The sequence below is a fragment of the Helicoverpa armigera genome, chromosome 16 (assembly GCF_030705265.1).
Source record: "Helicoverpa armigera isolate CAAS_96S chromosome 16, ASM3070526v1, whole genome shotgun sequence".
Taxonomy (NCBI): Eukaryota; Metazoa; Arthropoda; class Insecta; order Lepidoptera; family Noctuidae; genus Helicoverpa; species Helicoverpa armigera.
This window is the reverse complement of record NC_087135.1, coordinates 3,447,218-3,474,620: the sequence shown is the minus strand read 5'-3', so window position 1 is coordinate 3,474,620 and position 27,403 is coordinate 3,447,218. Positions and strand designations below refer to the sequence as shown.

General features: G+C 36.9%; 2 protein-coding genes across 4 annotated transcripts in view; one reads left to right on the top strand and one right to left on the bottom strand.

Moving 5' to 3' along the window:
* LOC110384473 (uncharacterized) overlaps nt 1-26,442 on the top strand; it is a 55,027-nt gene extending 28,585 nt beyond the window's left edge. The window contains exons 1-2 of one of the 3 annotated variants that reach the window (XM_021345767.3): nt 16,419-16,689; nt 23,369-26,442. In XM_021345767.3, the coding sequence (XP_021201442.2) occupies nt 23,370-23,858 (489 nt within the window). In that variant the 5' untranslated portion in view covers nt 16,419-16,689; nt 23,369 and the 3' untranslated portion in view covers nt 23,859-26,442. Of the gene's footprint in view, nt 1-16,418; nt 16,690-22,701; nt 22,968-23,368 lie in introns of those variants that run through there. The other 2 variants (XM_021345766.3, XM_021345768.3) reach the window with 2 other exon arrangements.
* Nucleotides 1,793-7,072, bottom strand: LOC135117979 (uncharacterized). Its single transcript, XM_064038672.1, has 3 exons — nt 6,888-7,072; nt 4,192-5,446; nt 1,793-1,933 (listed from the first exon to the last, which is right to left on the bottom strand). Coding segments are annotated over exons 1-3 (1,266 nt in total). The 5' UTR covers nt 6,890-7,072; the 3' UTR covers nt 1,793-1,924.
* Nucleotides 26,443-27,403: the final 961 nt, after the last annotated feature.

Below are 27,403 nucleotides of genomic sequence, written 5' to 3'. Positions count from 1 at the left end.
ATTACCCGCTAATTACATACTTACGTCCCACTGTAACATGTTTTCCATTTCAAAATGCTCTATCTCAAACAAGTAGAGCAGCATACTGCGCGTAACATAAGACTGTTTATAAAAGCCAAACAAAAACATGTTGTTTCCGATTTATTCTAATCGAGATCATAACAAAATGATTAATCTCGCTGACACTGCGTAATACGTAGCAAATTAATTCAGGAGTGGCCGAGTCCGAATTTCAGTAAAGCCCCTTGATAAAAACCCACCTGATGGTTGGGCCCACAGGGCTGCCACGAGCATCTTTGGGCCATACATAGCAGTTTTCATAAAGATTGTGGAGTGAACCGATTCACAGATGTCACTAGCGGGAGGCGCGACTGGTCCGTAGATCGCTCCGAATGTAGCGCTCCGGACAAAGAAAACAGATTGTAATCGGGCGACTGATCGCTCGACTGCTCGCTCGACTAATTGGAAATCAACGACGTCGCGCCACCAGTCAGCCGACTCGTCCGGTCTTCGTACCTACCTACCAGTTTAATTTACGGTGTTGAAGAGAAGATAATAGGTGCTGTTAAAATGCCGCCTTTTTGACAATATTTCCCTATGACCATGATTAGTGAAGGAGTTAACTTTTATAGGTTGTTAGTCATGGTTGTTAACACTTTTTTGATTTTGTACCGTTATTGTCCCGAAAGACTGTGTTAAGTACCTATGTAGTTTGTTAAGTTATAACATCTGATTAAATCATTGTTCCATATTTTCTAATAATACAACATTCTCAGTCTTTACCATTAATATAAATCTCGACGCTTTATACGAATTAGTTGTCAAGTTGAAAGCTAAACGGCACCTAATTAACGTGAGGCATAAAAACGGTGGAACTTTAAAGTTCTGTCCAGATTGACGCAGACCATCGAAGTGCACTGAACCCTACGGTGTGCGCCAACTGTCTGGGTCTAGATCACTCCCACCCAGACTCCAGACATTTTACGCTAATTTGTTACCAAGTAAATTTTCGAGCAGCAATAATATTTTAGTTTTTACGCGCGCAATTTTTTTTGGTCCTTTCAAAGATAGGATTGTTTATTTATCACTGCGTTTGTATCTTTTGACGGTCTTTGTAAAGTGAATTTATTATAAATTGTAGTTTTTTGGTTCTGAATCATTAGGTATTGCTTAAATTCAGAATTATTGATCAATTTATCAACATTGCCGTTGCAATATTTGTGGTGTTCAGCGTCTAAGTTTAGGGCAGGTAAATAAAACCACTAGAAAGTACTTTCACACACTGCAAGTCGCACGCGCACGTCCGCTCAGCTCAACCGTCGGGTCTCGACTAATCGCCGCCGGTGGCGCCACGCGTGCGCTTTGCTCAGTTTTAATTCTTAAACGTCACACCTCTTCCTTGTTTACAATATGAAGAAAATACAATATAATTAATTTACAATATGAAGAAAATACATATAATTAATGTAACATAAATTAAACTTATTTACTTAATCAACCATTTGGAAGGAATTGTTTCAATCACGATTATTCAATATTGTCAGTATCTTTCAGCGCCTCATTACTGTCCAGTGCTACATCTTGTGTGTGTTTTTCTGGATCATATATTTGCCATTCGCCTTGAACTTTTTTTAGGTGCACGATGTTCCTTCTATATTCCTGGCCTGAATCGTCGTTCCTTACCTTATATTCATTCCCACTAGAGCTGAGAACTGTGTGTGGGGTGGAGTTGAATGGAGCAGTAAGCTTATTTCCTTTTGTCATATTTTTCACATATACTTTTTCTCCAACCTCTATTCCATATTCTGTAGCTTTCCTTCTTCTGTCTTCATACGATTTTCCTTTTTCTTTCATTATAATGTCTTTATCCCTTACTTCCTCATCAACTCCACTCCTCTCTCGAACTATAGATGGTAACTTGTCTCTAAATTTCCTGGAAAAGAAAAGTTCACCAGGTGTTTTGCCTGTCGTGCTATGGGGTGTACTATTGCACATCATTAAGTAATCTAAGAGATCTGACTGCCAATCAGACTTTAAAGTTTGACTTATTTGTAGACGTTTAAGGATATCCCGATTTTGTCTCTCGACTTCGCCATTCTCCTGAGGAGTGTAAGGGGTCGTACTCAGTAATTTAATACCCATTTCTTGGCAAAAATCTCTAAATTCTTGGCTGGTAAACTGTCTTCCATTGTCAGCAGTCAAGGTCATGGGTATACCCAATCTTGAAAATATCTCTTTCAACATTGTCGTGGTATCTGCTGTGGTAATTGATTTCATAACTTTGATCTCCTTATACCGGCTGTAATAATCCACAATTACGAGTAAGTAATGTCCCGACGGAAGAGGACCAAGAAAATCTATCGCGACGTCTTGCCAAGCTTGGTCTGGAAGCTGGCGTCTTTTTAACGGTAATGGAGGATTCCCAGCAGATACAAGAGTGCATCCCCGGCAACTTTTAACTTTAGCCTCTGCATCTCTATCTATTTTAGGCCACCAGACTTTGGTGCGCAATCTACCTTTCATCGCTACGATGCCCGGATGACCTTCGTGAGCTGCATCCAAAACTTGTTTCCTAAGACTAATAGGAATAACAATTTTATCATTCCTCAGGAGAATGCCGTCGTGAGTCCAAAGTTCGGTTTGAAATATTCGATACTGCATGATTCGAGGCTCCCACGTGTTCGTGTTTAAAGCCTCCTTTACTAGTTGGATCTCCTCATCTGTTTCAGAGGATTCGATCAACGTCTGCATAGGGATTGCGCAGGGTCTCGCGTATTGAACAAGTTGGTTTATATGGGATTCATCTTCACAATCGAGAGTATTATGTGTGGATTGGCATAAACGAGAAAAAGGATCGGCTATGTTGCTTTTCCCAGGGCGGTATATAACACGAAAATTATATGACTGAAGGCGCAAAACCCAACGTTCAATCCTTGCACAAGGCCGGGATCTCAGTCCAAAAATAACCTCTAACGGTTTGTGGTCCGTTATGAGATCAAAATTTTTCCTACCATACAGATAAACGTGAAAATGCTCTACGGCCCAAACTAAGGCTAACGCCTCCTTCTCCGTTTGGCAGTACCGCTTCTCAATCTCCGATAGGCTCCTATTCCCGAAAGCAATAACTCGGGGTCCCTTTTCATCGATTTGCACTAGTACAGCCCCAAGCCCAACTGGACTAGCATCTGCTAATACCTGAGTATGATCTTCAGGGTCGTAATAACCCAGACTTTTTATATTCTGGAGTTGAACTTTGAGTTGGTCAAAAGCTGTTTTTTGCTCTTGTTCCCAGTATTTCGATAGGTCTGACTTTTGACCAACTTTCAGTTTTAAGAGTTTCCTAATAGGCTCAGTAGTGGTTGAAAAATTAGGGATCCATTTATTAACGTAATTCAATAAACCAAGAAAACTTTGAATTTCGTCAATAGTTTTGGGTTCTCTAAATGTTTCTACACTTTTTATATACGTATCTAGAGGTTTTACCCCTTCCGACGACAGCTGATGACCCAAAAATTCGACTACCTTAGCATTAAAGACGCATTTCTTCTGATTGAGTGTTACATTATATTCTTTAAGTACCTCTAAAACACGGTCTAAACGGGCTTTATGTTCGACTTCATCACTACCGTAAACAATAATATCGTCGATAAAGTTAAGCGTTCCTTCACAAGGTAACAAAATTCTCTCAAGTGTTTTTTGGAATAGTTCTGGTGCACAAGAGATGCCGAACATCAATCTCTTGTAACGGAAAAGTCCTCGTGTGGTGATAAAAGTAGTGATGTGACGACTCTCTTCACTGATTTCGATCTGATGAAACGCGTCTCTAATGTCTAATTTAGAAAAGATACGAGCTTTCCTAAATTTTGGCAAGAGTTTGTCCATCGTGGGAAGAGGGTAATGTTCTCGAAGAATTGCTTTGTTAGCTACCCTCATATCTACGCAAAGACGAACGCTTCCGTCACTTTTCAACACCGGTACTATAGGAGACACCCACCTGGATGGTTTATTCACGGCTTCTATTATATCCAACTCTATTAATTCGTCAATTCTTTTATTAACCTTTTCCTCTAGGGGTACTGGAATTCGTCGACATGGTTGACTAACAGGTGTAATTGTATTATCTATTGCTATATCTAGTGTGATATTTTTGAACTTGGGGAAGGGTTGAGATTGATTTTGAGATTCACTTACCGCATTGATGTCCAAACCTAATTTGAGGACTTTAAGATCTGTAGCCGTTTCTTTACCGAGTAAGTCTCGTGTCCCGCCTTGGATAACGTAGAAGGTGCTGTTTTTCTGTTCTGCTCCGATTTTAATCACAGCTTGGAAAGAGCCTAGAACTGTCAAGGGTACCGAGCTACCGTACGCCATAAATGTTTTGTCTGGTTTTGCATTTTGTTTTGTAGCCTGTACATTGCAACTTTTAAGATAGGCCCATGTTTTATCAGTTAATATGTTGTGATTACTTCCAGAGTCTATTAAAAGTTCAACGTTGTCGACACCGCCTATGCCGCATCTAATTTTACCATCCCCATCAAAGTAAAATATGTAATTGACGTTGGATGATGCCTTTTTCTGATCGTCGTTAGAATTTTCGGGTTTTTTGGCACTATTGTCATGTTTTATCTTTTTAATAGGCATTTTTCCTCCATTTGCGTGCGTCGACCTACGTTTACTAGCCCGCGTTCGACACTTAGCCATGAAATGTCCAATATACCCGCATTTTGAGCATTTTTTATCTTTAGCGGGACATGTTGGACTGTCACCATTATGCTTCTCACTTCCACAACGTGAGCAACCTTTATTTTGGTCAAATTCACGCTTAGTGTCAATTTTATTTATATTCGCAATGGGACGCGGTGCACTACCGTTGCCGTAATCCGAGAGCTGCCTTTGTACCGACTCTATAGCATTCGCTTCCGCTATGACTTTGTCCAGTGTAACGTCATCACCTAAGGTAAGGATTTTTTTCTTGAGTTCCATTGAATTGCATTTTTCGACCACTTGATCGATTATGTTGTCGTCTTCCCCATTAGCAAATTTGCACTTTTTGCTCTGCTGACGCAGCCTTACAAGAAATTTTTCAAATCTCTCATCAGTTTCTTGTTTAAGTAGTCTAAATATATGCCTTTCATAAACCTTGCTTTGTTTAGGCAAAAAGTACTCGTTTAGTTTATCTATTGCTACCTTGTAAACATCTGTTGAGTCTGTTACATCTGCACCCTCAATGTGCGCTCCAGGGATATTATAGTACACCTCTTGCAAGGCTGTGCCACCCATATGCAGAAGAGTGGCTCTTTTTATAACTGGGTTTTTAATTTCTGACGCAAGAAGATATATTTCTAGAGCCCGTCTCCACTTCTCCCAGCGGAGTCCCAGTGACATGGGATCGCCGTCACATTGCAGTGGTTCAACTGGTGGAAGGCTGGACATTTTTTGGGGCGTCCTGGAACAATGTTCATGCTTACACTTGCATTATCTTTGCACCCTTGGCGCTATTTACATTTAGGTGTTATTCTATTTCTACTTAGTGGATAAGACCAGATTAATTAATCTTGAGTTATAAAATACTATCACGTGAAATGTAATTTGTATTCTAAATTTGTAAATATCTCACACGTAATATTCATTTAACTAATGTAAAATACTCGGAGATAGCTTTAATTTGTAAATAATGTTTAAGGTCAAGTAAACAATTTGATGTAAATAGTATAAAAGTTATAATTGATTCATAGTGAATCATAACAAATGATTTTTTAATTTTATTATAATTGAAATTGTATCTGTATTTAATTGTAAGACGTAAACAAATAATTTAAATATTTCTGTTATTCTACTATTCATAAACAATGTTTACGAAATCATTTACCGGTCCTTATCCACTTAATTGTTTGCTCCTTGGCAAGGTTGTACACCATTGTGAATGTATGCAAACATTTGTGCACCTTGGCACTGTCTTGTCGATCTATGCTCCTTGGCAAAATTGTTTTATTATTTTGTACCCTTGGTACACTCTTCCCAAGGCTATTAATATTTATAACCTGAAATATCAGATTACTTATGCTAAAGTTGTGTAACGTGTGAATCCTTGTTATCATTTACAAAATTAACCCGTTATCTGTCAAATATCATGGACTATTAAACCTACTTGTAAATAATTTAATGGTAAAATTAATGAATTTACTCATGATAACTAAACTAATTACAATACATCGATTAATAAATGCAGTTATACATGTCTTAACCGATCATTTTTGTATTTTGTAGCCATTTTGCTGCGTTACTTTAAAATTTAAGTTTATAGTTAATTTCATTCGGATAAATAATAACACAAAATATAGGTATTTGGTTTAAGCATTCGGGACGGTTAAAGTTTGTTCAATCCGATAGTGACATCTTTTAATAAAACAAAATAAACTAAATAAACTTTAACTCGATAGTGGGTTGTTTATTATTCGTAATATAATATAGGTAGGTAGGTAGGTATGTTATTTGTCAACTGACGTGCTTCTATAATCTACCGCCATCGAACGAACAGTGTTTCAACTGAAGAAAATCCGCTTGATATTTAAACAGATAATAAGACTTTTATTCATCACAACACAACTTTAGCCGTATACTCAGCACAATGCCTTTAGTAGTTGACTTGTTTTCTTTTCGACGGACATTATAATCACAGCACAATAATTTATGACTCATTTGTACTTACAATAATGTGCTTCTCTGTTTTATTTAAGTCTAATAATCTATTTGTAGCCTTGTGAAGATTGATTCATACTTATGCATTTTGGGTTCGCATGCTCTTACCTCCCTATTTATTATTATTATTTTTATTTATTTTTTTTTTTTGACACTTTATTTTCATAATTTATATGATTTCCACTTACATGAAATCTCGTCGCCACGTGTGGTGTTCAGCGTCTAAGTTTAGGGCAGGTAAATAAAACCACTAGAAAGTACTTTCACACACTGCAAGTCGCACGCGCACGTCCGCTCAGCTCAACCGTCGGGTCTCGACTAATCGCCGCCGGTGGCGCCACGCGTGCGCTTTGCTCAGTTTTAATTCTTAAACGTCACAATATTGAAAACCAGAACAAAATCTATAAAATGAGATTTTATACTCTAATAAGCGATAAATATTGACCCTGAATATAAAATAAACTTCATTTTCGGTAATTCTAAGCATCATCATGCTTCTAGTTTGTAGGTCGTCGCATATGCATTTAAATAACCTTGTAAATTATTATTATTGTGCATTTAAATTACATTCAGCCTCCGGTATTATTATTAACACTCTGAAAATGAGAAAATCTCTTAGAAACAACAATTCTATAGGATGCCAGTTTTCGTGAAGAACTAAATACGATAGCCCATTAAATTCAGCACACGTAAGTCTCGTCTTAGGTGTATAAATAATGATAAATTGATAATAATCAAGCGATGAAAAGAGGTTCATTTGGGTGACGAGGTAATTGACATCAAGCGTTCTCTATTCAAACATTTAAAATATAGAACGTTGATTTTTAATTAGGTCATTATTATGCGTCTAGACCACAGAGGTAATAATGCGGTTAAAAGATAGCAAAAAAAAAAGAAACTAGTATTGCCAATGCTACGGCTGATGTACCTATAACATTCGACATTTACAACTAGGATTGATATAGACCAACGGAATTTAGAAGCGCTAGTGAGATCTCTAAAGTCCGAACTAAATCCAACGTTGTACCGCGCAAAAACAAAAAAGGCCTTATGCAACAGTTTGAAATCAAGGGATACGGTAAAACAGGCATATTTCTGTTTATTTACGTTTCGTATTATGAATAATACGCAACAGAGTCACTGACACTTGGCAAATATCGCTCAAGAGTGCTCAAAGTGACATTGATATCTAAAAATATCACTAATAATAATGTTTTCATGGCTGTGACTGTATATCAGTCAGAAGTAAGGTTAATACGTCACTAAAAATTTTCGTCACAAAAATAATTATTTTTGTCTATGAACAAAACTGGGATTTTCTTGTGTGTTGAGTTGAATGACCGTGTTCACGATGATACTGGCAACCGTTGGCTATTACACTAGGGCCTGTTGGGTCCTTTAATCAATTAGATACAGATTATTGGCATTTACGTAGCACGGGTTATATTTCATATGAATAGCTCTAATTAGTCTCGTATCAGGCTAAACTGTTAGGTTATAAAAGAACTACAAGACAACCACAGCTACATAGTAGTACTGCATATAAGTAGGTAGGTACATAGTTCTACCTAACGGAGTTTGAGTAAATACTTATATTTATTTATACAAAACGCGAAATGTGTAGCTAGGTCGCTCCACTTGTTTGTAATTAATTAGTGTAAGTTCCACTGCAAAAGGCTGCTTGCTTTTATTTCAGTGCACATTCAAGTCCTCTCATCCCAACCATAGATAATAAACATGCTGCGTAAATACTTTGTTTGCGTCACCTCATTACTATTTGTCTATGGCTAATTGATATTGTCAAAGCGTGAATGACCCGACGCTATGTAAAATCGATAATTTACAGATTACCTTTTTAGTGTTAATTTATTAGTGGACTATAAAAAATGATGCATTGTTATTTAGGACATGGTGTGAATACTTATTGTTTGAACGAGGCGACGTTGCCTACGGAGAGTTTATTGCACTGGAGAATAACTTGATGTACTTATTGCTTAAGTGCTTACTTGAATATACGATTGCAAATTAAGTTATGCTCGCGGACTTAATTAACATACAGTACTGTGTCTGTTGAACACTGAAAATATCTTAGAATCTTCTAGACATTACTAAACTAACGTCATAGGCCAAAAAAAGTTTCGGTTTACTTGAAATATTTTCCTTTGTTACCTGCCTTCGATTTCGTTTTCCATTTTGAAGGTGATGACGTCACTCCATGAATGGAACTACGTCTAGGCGTTTTGCGTAGGTGTGAAAAAATATGACGACAACAATATAATTATTGTTTGAACTTACCTACCGAAAACTTTGGAAAATATTTACTTTGAGGCAAACATATGGACTCACTTAAAAGTATTAAAACACTGGCTTCCGCCCGCGGTTGCACCTGCGTTTCTAGAGAACTGGTGACAATGTCCTTCTCTCGGGTCTAAGCTATCTCCCATCTAATTTTCAGTATAAACGGTTCAGCCATTCTTGAGTTATAAGTAGTGTAACTACCAAGACATTCTTTATAGATGTTCAATTTCGGAACAGAGCGTGAAAAACAAATGAAATGCTCTATTAATTCAGTTTTTAAATTATATATTTAAATCCAAATAAAAAAGCACGGTAGCACAGATTACGTTGTACGTACTTACACATATTTTTCACTGTAGGTTTAATGAATGTGGGTTTTTTTGCTGTACCTATTAATAAGAATCTTATCAATAATTACTGTAATAACATTCATACCTACTTCAGTATTTAACACTAAGTAGATAGCATAACACTTTAAAAGTTATCCGTCAGAAGACCAGACAATACTTATAACAAAAACAGAATTTTACTGAATTTCACTCGTTATGAAAAAGTAGTTAACTTTTCTTTAGTGATTCGCACATTATGTTATGTACTAAAAACGCAGGTATGATAATTAAACATGTAAATGTTATTTACAATGCAATTGGTATCCTGTTTTACTAAAACGTTTATGTAAAATGCAATGTACACATCTTTTAATTATTAAAAAACTGAATATTGCACAGATATACAAAGTTTCCCCCAAAATTCCCAAGTTTGCTTACGTAAAACTGCTAAAAACACGTTAGAACACTAGTCTACACTCTACATACAAATGTATTGAATGATCATCATCAGTAAATAAATCATTTAGGTACCTATAACCCGAGTGACACGTTGTATAAACTGTTAACTGAAGCTTAATCGTGTAATTTTATTGGTCGGTAATCCGAAACGGTTCCACTGGACATTTGTGTGGTGTAAATACAATTGTAATCCGGCTACAGTTTACTGTTATTCTGTGAAGGAGCTAGACTTTAACAATCAGTTTAGAATTGGAACACATATAAGTCTTGATACTTGAAAAATGTTAGGAGTAAGTCTTACCAAGATTATGGTCGCCCATGTCTTGAGCAGAATTCATTATTCCTTCATACTCCAGCTTCGTTAATAGTAACATCATACCTAACTAAATGGGAACTCTGCAATTAGTTAATAATCTAGATTCAGCGTATTAATTTGGTAATCAATGGAACTGTGTAACGAGAGCGCACAGTTATTGACCCAATGCAGGACTGTCCCGTAGTCGCACCATAAATTATGTACCACTTATTCGGTAATATTTCCTATCTATGAATAATAATTTTGTTTGTTAACTTCTGTTTAATATTTTAACGCAAATTGCTACGGATACGTAGGTGTGCAACTACCACGATATTTTGTAAAAGGTCAAATGTTCTTTTTTATTGATGTTTATTTATATACAGGACATAATTTCTTACATAAATATGCATAGCAGTAACATTAAACCAGTTCTCAAGACGGCTGAAGTAGTTACTGAAGAGAGAAAGGGATAAGACATTACTGCACTATAAACAAAAGGAGTTAATGACCCGAATAAAACTAATCACTTCGATAACAGTACACAACTGTCTCTTGCTTTTTTAATAATCAAGGACTCGTCGACGTCAGCCAGCCTCGCCGTATCGGTGCCACGAACGGTCGACTCGACTATTTTCGTGTACACTTCGGGTATTATCGGCCGACCAAGTCTTTTTGTTCGACATCGGGATTCGAGCGTAATCACCACACTATTAGTGAGAACGTTAACCAATACAATGCATTCTCGCAATCATTTAATTAGTTATAGTATATACGTAGGTTCGTATGAATCGTATGTACTACTGCACGCTAGCGGTGTGCTGGTTTTATTAGCTACTTAAGTATTAGATAATTTTACAGCCGATAATTATGTTACAACTTGCAAGTCAAGACGTTTTGTTGTTTACTCACGTGTTTAAATCTATAAATAATTTCTTCTGACATTTAGAATTCATGTAAATATTGATATTGCAACACTTTTTGTAATATCTCTTCACATGTAGGCGGTTCCTATTAGTCTAACTCCATACGTCATACAATTTTGATGGCATTGAATGTGTAAAATGAAATTTCTCTTCTAAAACCTTTGTTGATGCTAAAGTTAAATTGTGAAATTCTCTCTCCCCACAATACACAGAACATAATGGCTTATCAATTATTACAGTTAGTAGGTCATGAGGTTGATTGACTGACATCAGTATTTTGCGCCTTAAAACATCAGATTTCCATTCATTGAATACACGAGCAATAAAAGAGTGAAAGTGTAACTATATTAAATTAAAGAAACATGTACTTTCTAATAAAAATTACAAAGACTTACACTACTTCTCGTAGTATGAAGTGCAGCTTCTGCAATATTAATTAGGTGTCCGTACTCTTTATTTTTTTGGAGCAATTCTAGTGAAACAGAAAGTTGAGCGATAGTGTAGTGATTTGCGGCCTTTCTTGGTACTGCTATTAATTAACAGCCAGTGGTTCGAGCGAGACACTGCTTTTCAAAACCATAGCTATGTGTGCCATTTCTGTTGATTGTACATTTTTGAAAGGTGTACGAAATATTCCAAATGAGTCTAGTGTCTTTTGTTCTTTCAATTCCTAGTTCAATTTGAAATGATTTTACCAAGTCGTGTAATTATTAGCAGGTACAATTACCTCACCATTGGTGAAAGGCAGAAATTGCTTTTAAATCCTATAATATAATGTGTTTGTGTAAACAAAGCTTAAAATCTACTGAAAGTGTTGCAATAATTCAAGGAGAATTTTCTGATCGAGTCAGATGCTAACCGTTTTGTTGATTTTTTACATTTTGTGATAACGATCGATTAGATATAACTTACGTAAGCATGCGTTTGCCACGAAAGAAGGTTATGTATTTTATTACATGGAGAACTGGTAGTTAAATGCTAGTGATATTCCAGCTATTTCCGGATTTCAACCAACAGAAGATACGCGAGATATTGATAGAAGTTTATTAAACTATATCGTCCATATAAACTACTCAGATGCATACTGAACTTGAGAGGCTAACAGAGTTTCCCATTGAATTGTTAATATTGTTTTGACTTTCATTGACAAGACTATTACTATTATATAATATTACCTACCTAGTTGCGAATATCTTTAGTGTCTTCTAGAACTGCAGCCATTAAAAAAATATGTTAACTTCTAGCTGTTGATACATAATGCGTAAATCGATAAATAATAATAAGTTATAGCTTGTTTGATGAGACTAGGTAATCGTTTATTTTATATTTAATTTAATATGTAGTGAATGTGTAATATATTTGAAGACCATTGTGTCGACTTGGTCTGTCCTCTCTATTATTAATCATTATTCCTATTCATATGTGTGAAATATAAAAGCAGAAAGGCAAAGGAGTAACATTCCTTTCTGCTTCTATATTTCACACTCCATTGCCGACTAATCATTTGCTCATTATCAGCTTTTATGACGACCTTAAAACGCATTTAATTGACCACCTGTCCATCTTATTCACACATTATTTTATGACCTGATAACTTTCTTCACGTCACACCAACACGAACGCAACGGTTGATGTTGAAAAACATCGAGATCATACGTATTGTTTGTCTTGTGGAAATTTCCAAACAACACACGGCCGAATACAACAAAGTTTGACAATTATAATAATGTTACTACTTTTCCAGTGTTACGTACACCGTGCTATTTCTCAGTATTATCACAATGTGTACATAAACCTACTATGATATCATCAGTAATAAATATCTCCGCGTTAAAGTAAAGTGCTTCAATCATCGAGTTTCAAAGGTAATTCGGTTCACTTCCCGTCATTTTGTTTTCTTGTGAGCTCGTGTTATTAGTAAAGGAAGTGCGATTGATCTTATATTTATTTGCTTAATCTCCACTGGGGATCTTATTAACACTTTCGATTTCTGGTGGCAAAATAATGATTCAACAATCATAAGTTTTAAAATGATCGGTACATATGTTCTTCCGTTTAAAACTTTTGGCCTATATTGTCGAATTATCAAAATGTCTATCTTTACTGTCCGACAGCGCGGTGAGCGTTGTTTTTATCAATATTAATATGTAATAGCGTTATTCGCACTGAATATTATCTCTGACGTCACACAATAGATTGCTGATAACGTAAATTTAAGGGTATCGTGTCCAACGCGGCTCCGTGACCTCGAACATTTATCGGTCGTTGTCTTTGTATTTACGGAGGTTTTGGCGATGCCATTGTACGACCTGTTAAAGTTTACCTTCGATTGGTGTCATACGTTACTTGAAAACTCAATTGACGCATTTTCAGAGAAACTCCTCAAACGCTAACTTCCGATGTGTTTTCCAATTCACTTACAGCTTGCCCCGAAGATTTACTTTTTCTGGAATTTTCGTGACCTATGCCATTTGTGGTTTCTCGCTTGAACAAAAATAATCCGTATTCAGGCGTAAACCCCTAACATCTAAGCAGCAACAATTTTGTGAATATAAGATATTGAAAATGTCAGGTAACTAGTATTTTGCACGTGGCTGCGCTCCCGTTTATTTAGATATAATGGAGTCTTGAGCCATCATCTCTATTAAAAGCATCGATTTAACGAGCGGAATGAGATGGTACACTCAGCGTACGTACACTGTAAATATGGGTCGGGTGCGTCGGGCCGCGCGCCGGCCGCTCGCATGTAAACTCGCTCCGAGTGCCTCGCACCCGCTAATGAAATAACAAAAGGTGTAACGCCACGCTTCGATAAGCTGTTTTTGTGTTATTATAAATACGCGTTTATAAAACCCGCAGCTCTCAGAATCTCTCTGTTGCAATCGTCTTCTGTCATTTATATTGCAATTACTGTTGTCATTTACATTACAACTTGTATCCTAGCAGTGCCATTGTATGCCCTAAATATCGTTATCTTTGTAGAATTTCAGTCACTGCTTATCGCTCCACTTTGCAAAAAAGCCGATTGTCATTTCCTTGAGAGTTATTACGTAAGAGCGAGTGACTTCGTCCAACCGTTATTCTGGCGATGTTGGCGAGTTGAGGCCGTTGCACTGGTACCGCTTTCCGAAATTCTGATTGCAAAAGCGCGAGACGCGATCGCGAGCGGCCGGTGTCGCGGCCCGTGCCACGGGCTTCGGGCGGAAGTTACGGTGAACGGTGCCTCGGTGGCCTTGGAGCGCGGCCGCCGCGCGCCGAAGGTGAAAGTCTTGACGGTCCGCAATTATTGAACCTCGACCTGCCATCCTCCGATATTCGGGTTACACCAACCCAGCGGTTACCAACGCTACCATGCGTTCCGGCTCCCTCCCGACTTCCGCATTCTCTAACCCGAACAAACATTTCCGACCCTAATTTTATTGGTCGGATATGCTAAAGATACTTTTCAAATATTAACATTTGGACCAAGTTCGCAAATAGATAAAACATCGGACGATAGCAATAAATCAGAGTTAGGACAATTATTTTTATACGGCTAGAAGCGTTGGGCTGCACCTTCGCGCTTGATTAAATATGGCAGTTTGAGGGTCGATCTGACATCTGCTTGTGTCACTGCTTGGCTCTCATTCAAATTTAAATGTATTCAATTATTCAACAGAAACGTATTATCGAGATGAAACTACACTTACATTATCGTTACTACAAGAATCTGCGAGTAACATTTATATTCATGCGAATCTTGGCTATGTTGTGATTACAAAGCAGGTGAATATCGCAAACTAGCGGTTATGTAACTTATGCTCAAAGTAGTCTGACATTATTATTTTCTTCTTTCTTAATTTATTCTAAAATTATACTCAGTACTTCAAAGTCAAGTATTATATCTGTCATAGATAGGGAACCTACATCAACGATTATTATTCTGTCATAATTTACTTGATTACCACAAAAATCTCATTAAACTAAACTCGCAACTGAATTCCTTGTAACTCGGCAGACGACGAAAGTTTGTTTAAAAATGTTAGACAAATGGTCGGGAAGTTTATTAGTAAACTATGACAGAATATTGCTGTCGGTCTGAGGCCAAGGGCGACCCGTCTCAGGTAGTAGATTTTAAACCATTGGCTTTGATAACATGCTTCACTGTTGCTTCAAATATTTTTGTGATCAATGCATTTGGCGTTTTGTTATAACATTATATAAAGAAACTGGTTTTGGAAAGCAGCTGTAGAGACTAGATTTGGAGAATAAAATTTGAAGTAAAAATCAAATGCTACGGCTCCATGCTGATTATAATAAGAATCGCTATAAATGAAATGCGAATAATGCAAAACGAGGAGAACCGTCTGCCAATGTTTATAATATTGTGCGTGCTTACACATCGATGAAGGTCGGTACTGTTCGATCTTTTTATGCAGTTATATTTGTTACTGCTAAAATCCTTAGTCACGGTGACGTACAATACAATATGGATAAAAAGTAAAACAAGCTACACATGTTTGAAGCAGCAATTGAATCAAAAGAGCCGGAATTAGTAATTGACAGACAAGACATTTTGATGTCTATTTCTGTACTATTGTGGAACTGAACAAGACAAAACAATTCAGGGGAAAGAAATTTCCTGTGTTTGCCAGTAAAAAACTAGGAATAATAGTTAGAGAAGCACGTTTAGCAGCTTCATTTTGTTTTCTTCCACATAAAAGAGCAAATATCGTAAATATACTATACTCAAAAGTCTTAATCCTCAGACAGGATTTTATTATGAACCCTCATATCGTAGTTCATTATCGTCAATTGTTCTGACTTCCAAATGATCACCTTCTTTGTGTTCGTCTAAATGGTGTTGGCATTTACCTGCGTTATCTACAATGAGATCACCTAGACCCAAATACTTAACTGCTAATTACTAATGTATTATCAAAATATTTCGCTGCAGCGGCTACGTTCCGAATGGTTTCAAACTTAATTGTCTATACCACATTAGCGAGATACAGTACAATCATAGCTGTTTGCAGCCTTGAATATCAATTGAGCAATATTTTTTGTGATCGTGCGTTATACAAATGGATTAGATTTATGTTTTAAGTACAATATATTCAGACACAACCTCTACAGTTGGGAATATGCAATTATCTGAACTGCATTCAACTTACAAAACTCAGTTTTTATAAACATTGAATCTTACAGTATTTATCTTAAAAGAATTGAAGAACAAGTGGCGTTTACGCGATAAGCCCGCAATCGCAACGAGATATTAAAAAAGGGGTCACCACCAGTGACACCCTATAAATAAAAATTATCAAAAAGGCACACGGATTACAGTGAGGATAATGAGGTATCCTTCGCTAGGGGAGCATCCATGGGCCGCGCTTGCCCGCCTGCGCCCTCTGTAAATCACCACAACTTATGTACGGGAGAACAGACGCAGTTCGGCGCGCGGAGCCGTCACTTGCACACGCTCGCGTCTCGCTTTCCATTTAGTTATGTAGTAGCGCTCGCCGCTCGCCTGTTTGGACAAGTGCTAAGTTGATCGTTTTATGTGATACACCTCGTTGGCATTATGTTTAATTTAACCGTTCGATTTTTAAATTGTTTCGTGAAGTACTGTTGTTATTAATTAATATATTTCAATCAATTGGTGTGTTGTACACTTTTTGGACTGTTGATTCTTGGATTGTTTAAGGTAATTTATATTTAATTGATATTAATTAGTTCAAGAATTTTTTGTGTTCGAATTTTTTTTTTTGACTTGCGAAACTTTCTCTGTGTGAAACAAAGAAGTCAATGGTTAATTGGCTATTACTTACGTAATTGTTATGTTTGTGTGTACAAATATTTTTGTTTGCACGTAATCATTTAATTGTAGCTTAAATTGAACCTGTCGTAACATAGGTAGTTACTTTCTTTAGTTCATTTTTATTTAAATGTATGAGATTACCTGCATTATGTTTGTGAATATTTAATAGAAGTCTGATGTGTCTTAAAAATATTTTAAACTTGCAAAATCATTACGAGAAAATTAAATAAAGCTGTTTAAAAATAAAGAAAATACAAAACTTAGTTTTCATAAATCCTGGATGAGAGAGACGTCTAGACAAAGGACGGTAACATTATAAAAGTTTCTTTGCATTATCTATTAACTGTAAGTGGACTACCGATACCGGGCGGTAATGTGGCGAAAATAATAACAACTGGGTATTTTTTAATAGTGTTGATTTAAAAACAATTGAGTATTTTTTTGTCTTAATATTTAGTTCATTTTTGTCTGTTTTTTTTTAAATAACCGATGCGTTATTGGTTAACTTTGAATGGATGATGTTATAATTTATTTTCTTTAGGGTCCTTTTGTTCGACGATACAGTATCGCTGTCTCGCTCGCACAGTAAGAGCGTGACAAACGGTATTCGAATTCGACTACCGAGATTTTCAGAATAGGGTTTCGTGACTCGATATTATTTGTAAAATTTTGATTTGGAATTGATGCGCGTCCATATGTTGAACCTTTTTAATTAAAAAAAAATCATCTGATATTGTATAGCTTTTAATCTTTGTTTTTCGTTGTTCGTTGGTCTTTATTGCATTGTTTGAAAACCTGACAGCAAAAAATTGAAAAAAGTAATTTTTTACAGTACTTAGATAAACTGATAAATGAGAAAATAAGCCTAAAAGATTTTACCTAACAAAAAGAAAATGCATATAAAACTTTAAAAATAAATACTTAATAAGTACCTATGACACAATGGGTTAGCCCTGGTAATTGTTATCGCTATATTAATTACCGGAATATTACAAACAATGTCGTCCAATCAAATCATTAGTTGACCCCACCCAAGTTCGACGACAAAGCGCTTGGAAGAAACTTCAATAACTTGCACGGAACTGGATATTTTTGTTCAAAAGAACTACTAATAGCAAGTTGGGTAGATTTCAAAGAGGTTATTAAAATACATACGCGCTAAATGCATTATTTGGGTAATAAAATATTCATTGAAATTAATCGCCCATTACAAGTCGCCAATACCTCTAAAATAGCTGATCCTAGCCTTTATAAAATTAGGCGTTGTTTTAACTTCTTAAGCATTTTTGTGTGTTTCATTACCAAATCTATGAATTTCATTAAAATCTACATAGATGCCAGGAAATTTGATTTCCTTGAAACATGATCATTTGCAGTTATTAAGTCAGAAAGGGACAACACGGTATCGGTGTCTCCTCTACTGAATATTATAAACTTTACTGACGTGGGAAACGTGCCAAGAGCTCCTACTTTTGTTAGTAAAGTGGAAAAATGGAGCTTGATAAAATAAAGTTACCGAACTCAGTATTTTATGTTTTACTTGTGATTGTTTGTTAACAGTTCAACTTTTATACCTTCAAAGACAGTTTTCAAAGTATTGGGAATGATAATTAAGTGATATTAAGGCTCGATAAAAAACTTAACCTTAGCACAATTTTACTCCATCTAAGTAATCGTCAGAAGAATTTCCGCAAACTCCTGTTTAAAATCAACAACATTGTACGTATCCATAACAGAGTCAATAAGTTTAAAAAGCGCGTCAACTACGTAGCCATTATCCGTGATTTATACGCTGTGAGCTGCATCCATTGTCTGCTGTGGCCTATCAACGTTATATGGCGCTCGATTTAAACACGCAAACTATATTATATAGTGATTTTCATTACGCCACGTGCTGCTACATGGTATTAGGCTTTTACGGCTTCCGTGGAACGTCTCCAATACTTCAACAGTATTAAAGGCAATGTTCTTTCGAATGATTCTCTTTTGTTTATGTTTCAGTTTCATTGTTAAGATTCGTACTAGGTAGGTACTCGATCATATTCGTATGGGGAAAATTTCGTAGCAATTCCGTTTAGTATGACTGGCCAGAAATGACGCATAGCAGATACAAGTTCAAGCAATCCTTGTATTAGATACCGTAAAAGGAATACCACTCGACATTTAAACTTTAAACTGCCTTGGGGCATTCATAGGATAAATTGCTACCAGTTATTATGTTTCTACTACTATCAATTTAATTTTCCTTGAAAATTCAGTAACAGAAAATAAACAGGATCATAGAAAAAGATACTTCAACTATAAAACTTCTTTTAAAAATAAACAAGTTTTTAGAGGTAGGAGAAATACGCCGAGTAGCTTTCTTGGAACGCGAGGATAATACCCAAACGATATTGTACTAAGACTAAAGTACTATACAAAGAATCTTAGAGTGAGGAAGTTACACCAAGTTGTTCTACAATAAGGTACCTACTTATAGTAGAAACTGAATTAATTATATTCGTAACTTGCGACCTAGAAAGGTACAGCCCATTGTGAAGTCATTACGTAAGCAATGTCAGATGGGTGCGAGTAATTGTTTAAAATATATGATTCACCAGCTTCCATAGAAAAATTCTTTGATGCGCATCATTACTGAATGTAATAAGGAAAAATAATCTAAACATAAACCAAGTGAGAGTGGGTAACAAACATGAAAACGACTTTGATGATTAATAGAATTGATTGCACATAGAAACAGATCATTGTTTAATCGTTAATTATATGTTCCAAATAATCACTGGAATAGATAAATAATTTAAATTTAAATCTCCTAAAATGATCACTGTAATTATATTCTCAGAAAGCAGTAATTGATGACGCAATGCAGAGAACAATTTCGGTCGTTTACGCCTGCACGTGATTTTCAACAACTTTTTAATTGTCACTCAGATAAATCATCAGATAAAAATGAAAATAATGACATTCCTAAACGTATATTTAGACGACATGATAATACCATAAGTGTAAGTACACCATCAAGATAAAAATAAGTGCAAATCACATTTGCTAAAGAAAATGAGTTAATGTGTTCTCATGAAACAACTATAAAGACAACAGATACTGCAATTAAGGGCATGGAAGAATTTGTCGTGAAAGTGTGCGATTCGGAAAATTAAAGAAGAAATGACGGATCGTTAAACCGCCATCATACCGATCGCATGCTTCCACAGTTCCACCTACATTCGATAATCCATCGTATCATAAGTTTTCCATAAATGGTACTCTATCAAAACGCCCACAAAATAGTGGTATGGCAAAAAAGTACCTACTTCATAGAAACATTTATTGCCTTCAAGGACTTGTATACGAAGTGTACCTATTGGAATTCGATACGTCTGCAATGATTTCTAATGCAATCTAGCCTGTACTTTCTGCTATACGCCGAAGTCTATCAAGTAAATTGGCAACTTTATGGCGACGGCAGCCTTAGCTTGGCGAAGTCTTAGTGACACTGGCCAGAGTCGATCTAAAATCCTTGCTCCATTTTTTCTTTTCATTCCATTTCTTACATACTTGGCTCCACTGCTTTTAGGATGCAATCAGTAAAATTTAGAATAAGAAAATATGATCAGTATGAAACACCAACATAAAGTAAGCAAATCGTGTCGTCAACATTTGAGAAAGAAAAGTTTTCACATTAAAAAGTTAACCACACGTTCACGTTACTTGTGTCTGACATGACTTATTCGTCGAAACCGAGGAGAATTGATAACGAATACCTTATTCAAATTCTTCATTGTTTAGTTTAAACTGTCCTACATAAATTTCGAAAACGCTGTGTGGACTACATGAAAGGCGAACTAGCATCAGACAGGGCGCGTCATCTACGATGTCAAATGTTACAAAAAGTCCCCTATATTATGGTGGCATTCACATATCAGTGGATTCTTGCCCCCGGCTCGTGTGGGACAGAGAAAAGAAAGTGCAGGTAGGCAGCAGCGTCGGTCGACTGGCGAGATTTATTAGATCGTAACTGGTGGGGTCGCCAACACTCGGTGCTCTGTCGTCGCGCATTCGCCACACGAAAAAATAAAGCACGACCCAAGCGTGTTGAGCACATTTATTAGTTTTGCGATTAATCGATTTAATTTTCTTTGTAACTACACTGTACATTATGATTTTTTTGAGAAGTAAATAAAAATTTTTGCTTTCATCAAAAATTAAATCATTATTATAACACGATTGGAAGAAAGAGATTTTTGCACGAAATAAAGTCTGCTAATAATTCAGGGAAATACGATAATCCAAACTTTAAATGAAGGGCAAAATAAAGTTATGTGGGCGACATTGACCAAATTTTACCTTCAATCAGTGTACTCGGTACATTCATTGGAATGGAAAAACGCAAGACTGGCCTAAAGTTACAGCAACAGAAGTAGATCGATCATAATAATCTTAAAAGAGGCTACACATATTTCTAAAAAGGTGTACACATGTCACTATTTGTCTATGGTTTAAAAAGAAAACGTTCAATTTAAATGTCAGTGGAAGTATTGCTGTCAATGCGTTTACTGCAGTTTTATTACATCATATTAAAGTAATTGTGTTGGCGATATCTGCAATAACAGTTAGCAACATCGATATTAGCTGTTTCAACTCCATATTACGTCACATTTAATGCTGAAATTAATATTTCGCTCATTAAACAGTATTGGAGCAACATGGAATTTTATATTTTAGCAGGTTGAGTGTTTTTCGATTGCATTTTCATTTAATACATTGTTCTCAGGTCTTTCTTTCGATAAAATGCAATTCTTCATTCTCATTTGTAGAGATTGTTCGTCATTTAGCCTTATTAAGGAAGGTACAGAAGTTAGCAAAAGTTATATGAACTCACGGAGCAAGTCTTTTTGCTTGCAAATTACCTTGAATAAATAAACTGAGATAATACAAACATACGACTGTAATATTAAAGTGCAATAAGAGGATCATAAATTATTATGAATCAGGTTTTAAAACAAAAGATTTGGATTCAAAGGTCTGAGCAAAGGGTAATTTTGGCGCTAACACGTAGCGCGTAACGTCTTTTCGATAATAAGATTGTGAACGAACGTGTTTCACCTACAACTAGTCCAGCTTTTATGAATCCTTGGATTGTTTACTTTCTTTGTTTCGTATTAGAGATTCCATAAACTCTAAAATATAAACACAGTCCTAATACATCTAAATTGACATATTTTCTCCACAAAACTAAGTCGCTTGCTTTGTAAATTCCTTCAGTACTTTCCTTTGTTATAAGTATCATAGTTTCAGTTACTCCAGATCTTTTTTCGTTTCACGGGTCAAGTGTCTGTAATTTACTTTCAGGCTTATGTATTTTTGTATTAGTAGCTAGTAACGTTACCAATTGCAAAGGTCGAAGGGTAACATTGTTACTTCAAGTGTCCTCTGAACGTTCTTGTTATCCCAGAGTATGGTTTCATGCGCCCACCTCGCTTCAAACGAGAAGTCTCCAACGTTCGTATACTTAATGTAATTTTGTACAAGTATTTCCAAATTAGTCAATGGTAAATATATTATTATCATCCTGGTAATTCCATCGTTGCAATACATATTGGGTTTTTTCTATTACATTAGCATTCGTAACTTATTAATTTTGTCAAGATACAATAGTATTTTTATCGAACAGGACAATGTATTTTCCTCGTGTTGCTGAGTCTAGTGCCATTCGGATTATATATTTCACATAAATTGGGCACAAGATATTACTCTCCTCTTTTGTCTCGAAAACAAATTAATACGACGAGTCATGACTAGTCAAGCAATAGCGTCTAAAATGACGGCTATGGTCTACGTCATCCGTTTCCTCTCCATACGTACGTAGCAGTACATGACGCAATTGGCTTTTTCAATGTCTTATCTACAGTGAGGTATGTTGTCATTCGCCGAGTGGTCGCCGAGCTGCGCGCACGCCGCTTACCGCGCTATTTATTTTTGTTTCACTTGAGTCTTTTTGCTTTTTTATAGTTGTCGAGGACAAAGTGACGAATTGCGCGCCTGTATTGTGCCAGTGTTTTGAACTTTGTGACATTGGAGTTACCATTTTTATAGTGATTAGATCTCAGTGGATTGCTGATCATGTTTATGTCAGGGTTCTTCATCATTTCCCCTGATTTATTTAGGTAGGTGTTGACGAAATGCATTTCAAGGTGTTTTTTATATTTGAAACCTGTTCGCTAATATCTGTTGTAGTTTTGATGTGATTGCGAATGGAGAGCGGATTATAACGAGTTGTGAACCTGATTGGCCCGTTCGGACTTCGATGCATTGTTCTCCGATTGACCTAGTACTTGTTATTATGAAATAATTAGGGCTTCTCCTTGACTCGTTCACATTCCGCCGTACTTTTAATAATATAATGTCTTTGTGATTAATGAGCTACTGCGTAGCATTCATTCGGTTTAGAAAATCGACTAATTTATAATTTTCCATACAATTACTTTCAAGTTGTTCTAATTTCGTTACCATTACCAAAATTTGCGTATCGCTAATATGTGCTAATGTGTCCGCGTTTTTGTTACAGAATGACGCCGCAAGAAGAGCGCGAGAGCTCACGCGGCGCGGAGGTCGCAGACGCCTTCGAGGACGACATGTTCGGGCCGCCGCGCACCGAGCCCGCCGCCAGACCTAAACTCTCCATGATCTCGGCGCGCCTCCGCGCTAACGAGGAACGAAAGCGGGTCATTGAGATCTGCTCGCAGAAACTAGAGAACATCGAAGACCCCGCGAGAGACCTGAGGCGTTCAGTATGCATCAATAACACATACTGTCGACTCAGTGAAGAGGCGCGTCGGGAAAAAGAGGCCAGACGACGCCGAGCGCGGGAAGAGTGCGATGACTCATGGGTAGGGAAGAAGGCGCGGCGGGCCGTCGAGGACGAGTGCCTGGCGCTGCTGGACGCGATCCCGGAGCTGGGCGACGCGAACCTGGGCTGCGCGCAGCTGGCGCGACAGATGCCGCGGCAGGACGTGCCGCTGCTGCCGCCCGGGCTCCTGACGGTGCTGGACTCATGACCGCGCCGCCCTGCGCACCTCCACACCTCACTGTAAGCGAACACGGGCGTGTTCGCGTGCTCCTGATGCGAGTCGCCGGCCGCGTGCGCCGCGAAGAGGCGCTCGGAAGCCGGCTCCGGCCCGGCCCGACCCCGCCACCGCGGCTCGAGAATCACTGGACTATTGATTCGTGTTTATAATTTACGTTACCCGGAACGGATTGTCGACGTTTAGCCAATTCTTTGTTGTTTAAGAAGAGTACTTACTTTGTTAGCGTGTTTTTTTTATTATTTAGTGAAAGTTGCTCAGGCGCTGCCGACGGGCGCGGTCCAATTAGTGTTCAACGATTAATTTTTATCAAACAGAGGACTCTGAGTGTACGTTGTCGCTACAGTGACGCGGCACTGCGCTCACTTGTAGTGCAACATTAACGGTTCATAATGGAGGCATAGTTATAAGCGATAATTATTATGTTATTATTGTACTGTAAAGTAAATAGTGATTAAGAGATAGTGCAAAACGACTGGGAACGGTTGCGTAGACGAGCGGTAACAAGACTTCCACGCTTATTTAGTTTTATTTGAATAGTATTATTTTGTGCTGCCTTTGTGAGATCGGTTCGACGTTACTGAATAGAGTGGAAACTGTTGTTCTTGATGCACACATACACGTCTGTGATTGGAATAATAAGGATTATTCTGTTGGCAAGTGGAAACCAAGTTTTACTGCAGGGATCTGCATTTCGAATATAATTGCCAACGTTACTAATAGTCTGTAAGGTGATAAAGGAAAATTTGTGACGTATGTGTGTGTCATCGGTAACTCTTGACGGCGTTTTAGTTTCCTTATCAAAGTGGCGCGTGTCGACGTCGAGGAAACGTTCGCCCAACATTGGCGGCCAACGTCCAACGTTTGCGCGCGCCTCACATTTTGCTAACAAGTCCGAGAGTTACTTTGAACGAGTTTTGTTGTACTTTATCGCTTTAAGTTTTATTTAAACGTTTTTTGTTTTGTACATTTTAATGTTACCCTATTGCTTATGTCACCATTTTAAGCTTTGTTACCATTATATGATATTTAATTGGGTTGAATCTGGGTTGTAGAGAACTATCGTGTCATTGTTAATTTATTGTATAATGCAAGATAGAGTGGACGTTTTCCTCTTATAAGCGTTGTTAATATAATTTTACAATAATTTTAATATCAGACTTGCAACAAGTGTTGCTCAATTCGAAACAACGTTTATAAGTTGGGGGATTGTGTGTAATAAAAAGCGTTACTTATCAAACGGTTGTGCAATAAATTTGAAAGTAATCAATAGTTCGATTGTGCAATTGATCCGCGGAACAAGCGAGTTCCTTTTCTTTTGAAATCTTAATTGTCGCAAAATATATCGCTAGTAGCCCGTTTCGCCCCCTCTGAATAGTAAATAGGTAGGGGAGGCGCTCGTGCGGGCGCGCGGGGCGGGGGTCGCGGCGGGGCGAGGGGCGGAGGGGGGGAGGCCGGGGGAGGGGGGGGGCGGCGGGCGCGCGGCGTGGGGTGGGTCTCTGCACCGTTCCCAGCACTCCTGTGATATTAGCCTAGCCTGTGTGTCGTATTTGTGCTAGTTTCCCCAACCGACTTGTTTGGATATTGTGCTTGTAAAAAGCTTGAAAAAAATAATTCCTTTTCTATATCGGCCATTTTATACGGATTAACCGAATTTTAAATGTCGTTTACCCGACGGTAGGATCGCATTTAGAGTTTTGATCACCATTTGTGACGAGTAGATGATTTTCTTTTGATCATTTGGTATGTTGTATGTAATGTTGAATAATCATTATTGTATTATAAAATTTATAAAGTTAGGCGCTTGTACACTTAGCTGTTGCCCTTATTAGGGGATGATATAAGTCTACAAAAAGTTCATACAAGATTAGTGTCCCAATTAATTTTGGTCACTAGTTGTTCAAAGTTGAATTTGCAAGCAAATGTACTTTATAAATTGAAGATAAAAACGCACATATTAACAAATAAGTAGATTTTTCAATATACTGTAAATCGGCCACGTTTGAGAGCGCACAGAATTCAGAGATCCGGCTGACAGTTAGTCAAGTCGAAAAGTTCATAAATGTAAATGAAGTTTTGTATCAATGAACTCTATTGTCCTATAACGGGTTTTTATTTTCTAATACATCAATCGACCAAGAATTGTTTAGAGCTACGTGCTTTCTAACATTCCTGTATGTTTGTCATTACCAACAAGTCGCACTATACGTAAGGATAATGATTGTACTCGTACCATTTTCAAACGTGGCAACTCTTTGGACGATGTGAGATTCTTAGAAAATAAATAAATTAATACCGAGCCTCTAGCTTTAGTCATTCAATCGTGTTGATCGGAAAAATGTAAGAAAAAGAAAAGGATGTTGCAGACTATCAGATTATTGAATCAAACTCGTGTCCGTCCCACTCGTGCATGACGGGAGGGAGCGAGACAAAACACAAAACGAGACTATGTGTTGAAAGAAATTGTAATATTGTATAGATAATACTCCAGAAAATTGAATGATTTGATTGGTTCCGTGTGAGCTTGAGATCTAAATAAACTTAAAAGTTCAGCTTATTTGGCATTTTATTTACTACTTGGCACTCCTGCGTATTACAATAATAGATTCCCCGAGCTGTTTTTCAATATCCCACCATCGGTGAGTCAGAGGATCAGTTGAAATGATTGAGTCATCACCGTACTGAACAGAACTTCCAAACTGCAGAATGTACATTTTACAGTACATTAGTCCATACATATTAATTTGGTTTTAAATTAACATACACAAAAATAAAATGGACGAGCGTGTGGATAATATAAGCAGTTGAAATAATGTTGAAGAGATAAAGTCGGCTACTTAATTAGTTGATATACTATATCACTAAGTGTATAAACTTGATGATAATGACGTAAAAGAAAGGACTGATGTAACAGTTCATAGCACATCACGAATAGAAATGAGTAATACAGTCTACGTGCAGATTATTTAGGAATTACTAACGTGCCAATATTGTGCAATACTATATACAGAACTACATAATATTACTATATAGATCTATTACACGTTTATTTAGCTATCAAGCTTACACAAAGCCGTGTCTAAATATAAGAAGAATTCTCGTTGCAATAAATTATGTTCCGCGAAAAATGTTCCCGGAATGAGATTTTCCCGTAAGTGTAAAAGTTATCTATAAATGTACTTACTACGAAATTAATCACGCGCATGAGTTCTTGGATATTATTTTATTTGGATTATGTATAAACGTGGCATCTACAAAGAGTAACTAATGAGTTATGTAAGTTAATTGATAATGCAAGATTGATACCTACGAGGCGAGGTACTTGTTTGTGAAATACTTAGTTTAAGAACGTTTTTGTAAATGTTATCATAATTTTATTATTGTGACTAGCTGCTATTTTATAAATGTTTCCTGTCTTAAGCTAAGAGATGGTCAATAAATAAATATAAAATATAAACTGTATACTTTGTTTTTCATTGCAATACTTACTCCTGAAAATCAATTTACAAAAGAATTTA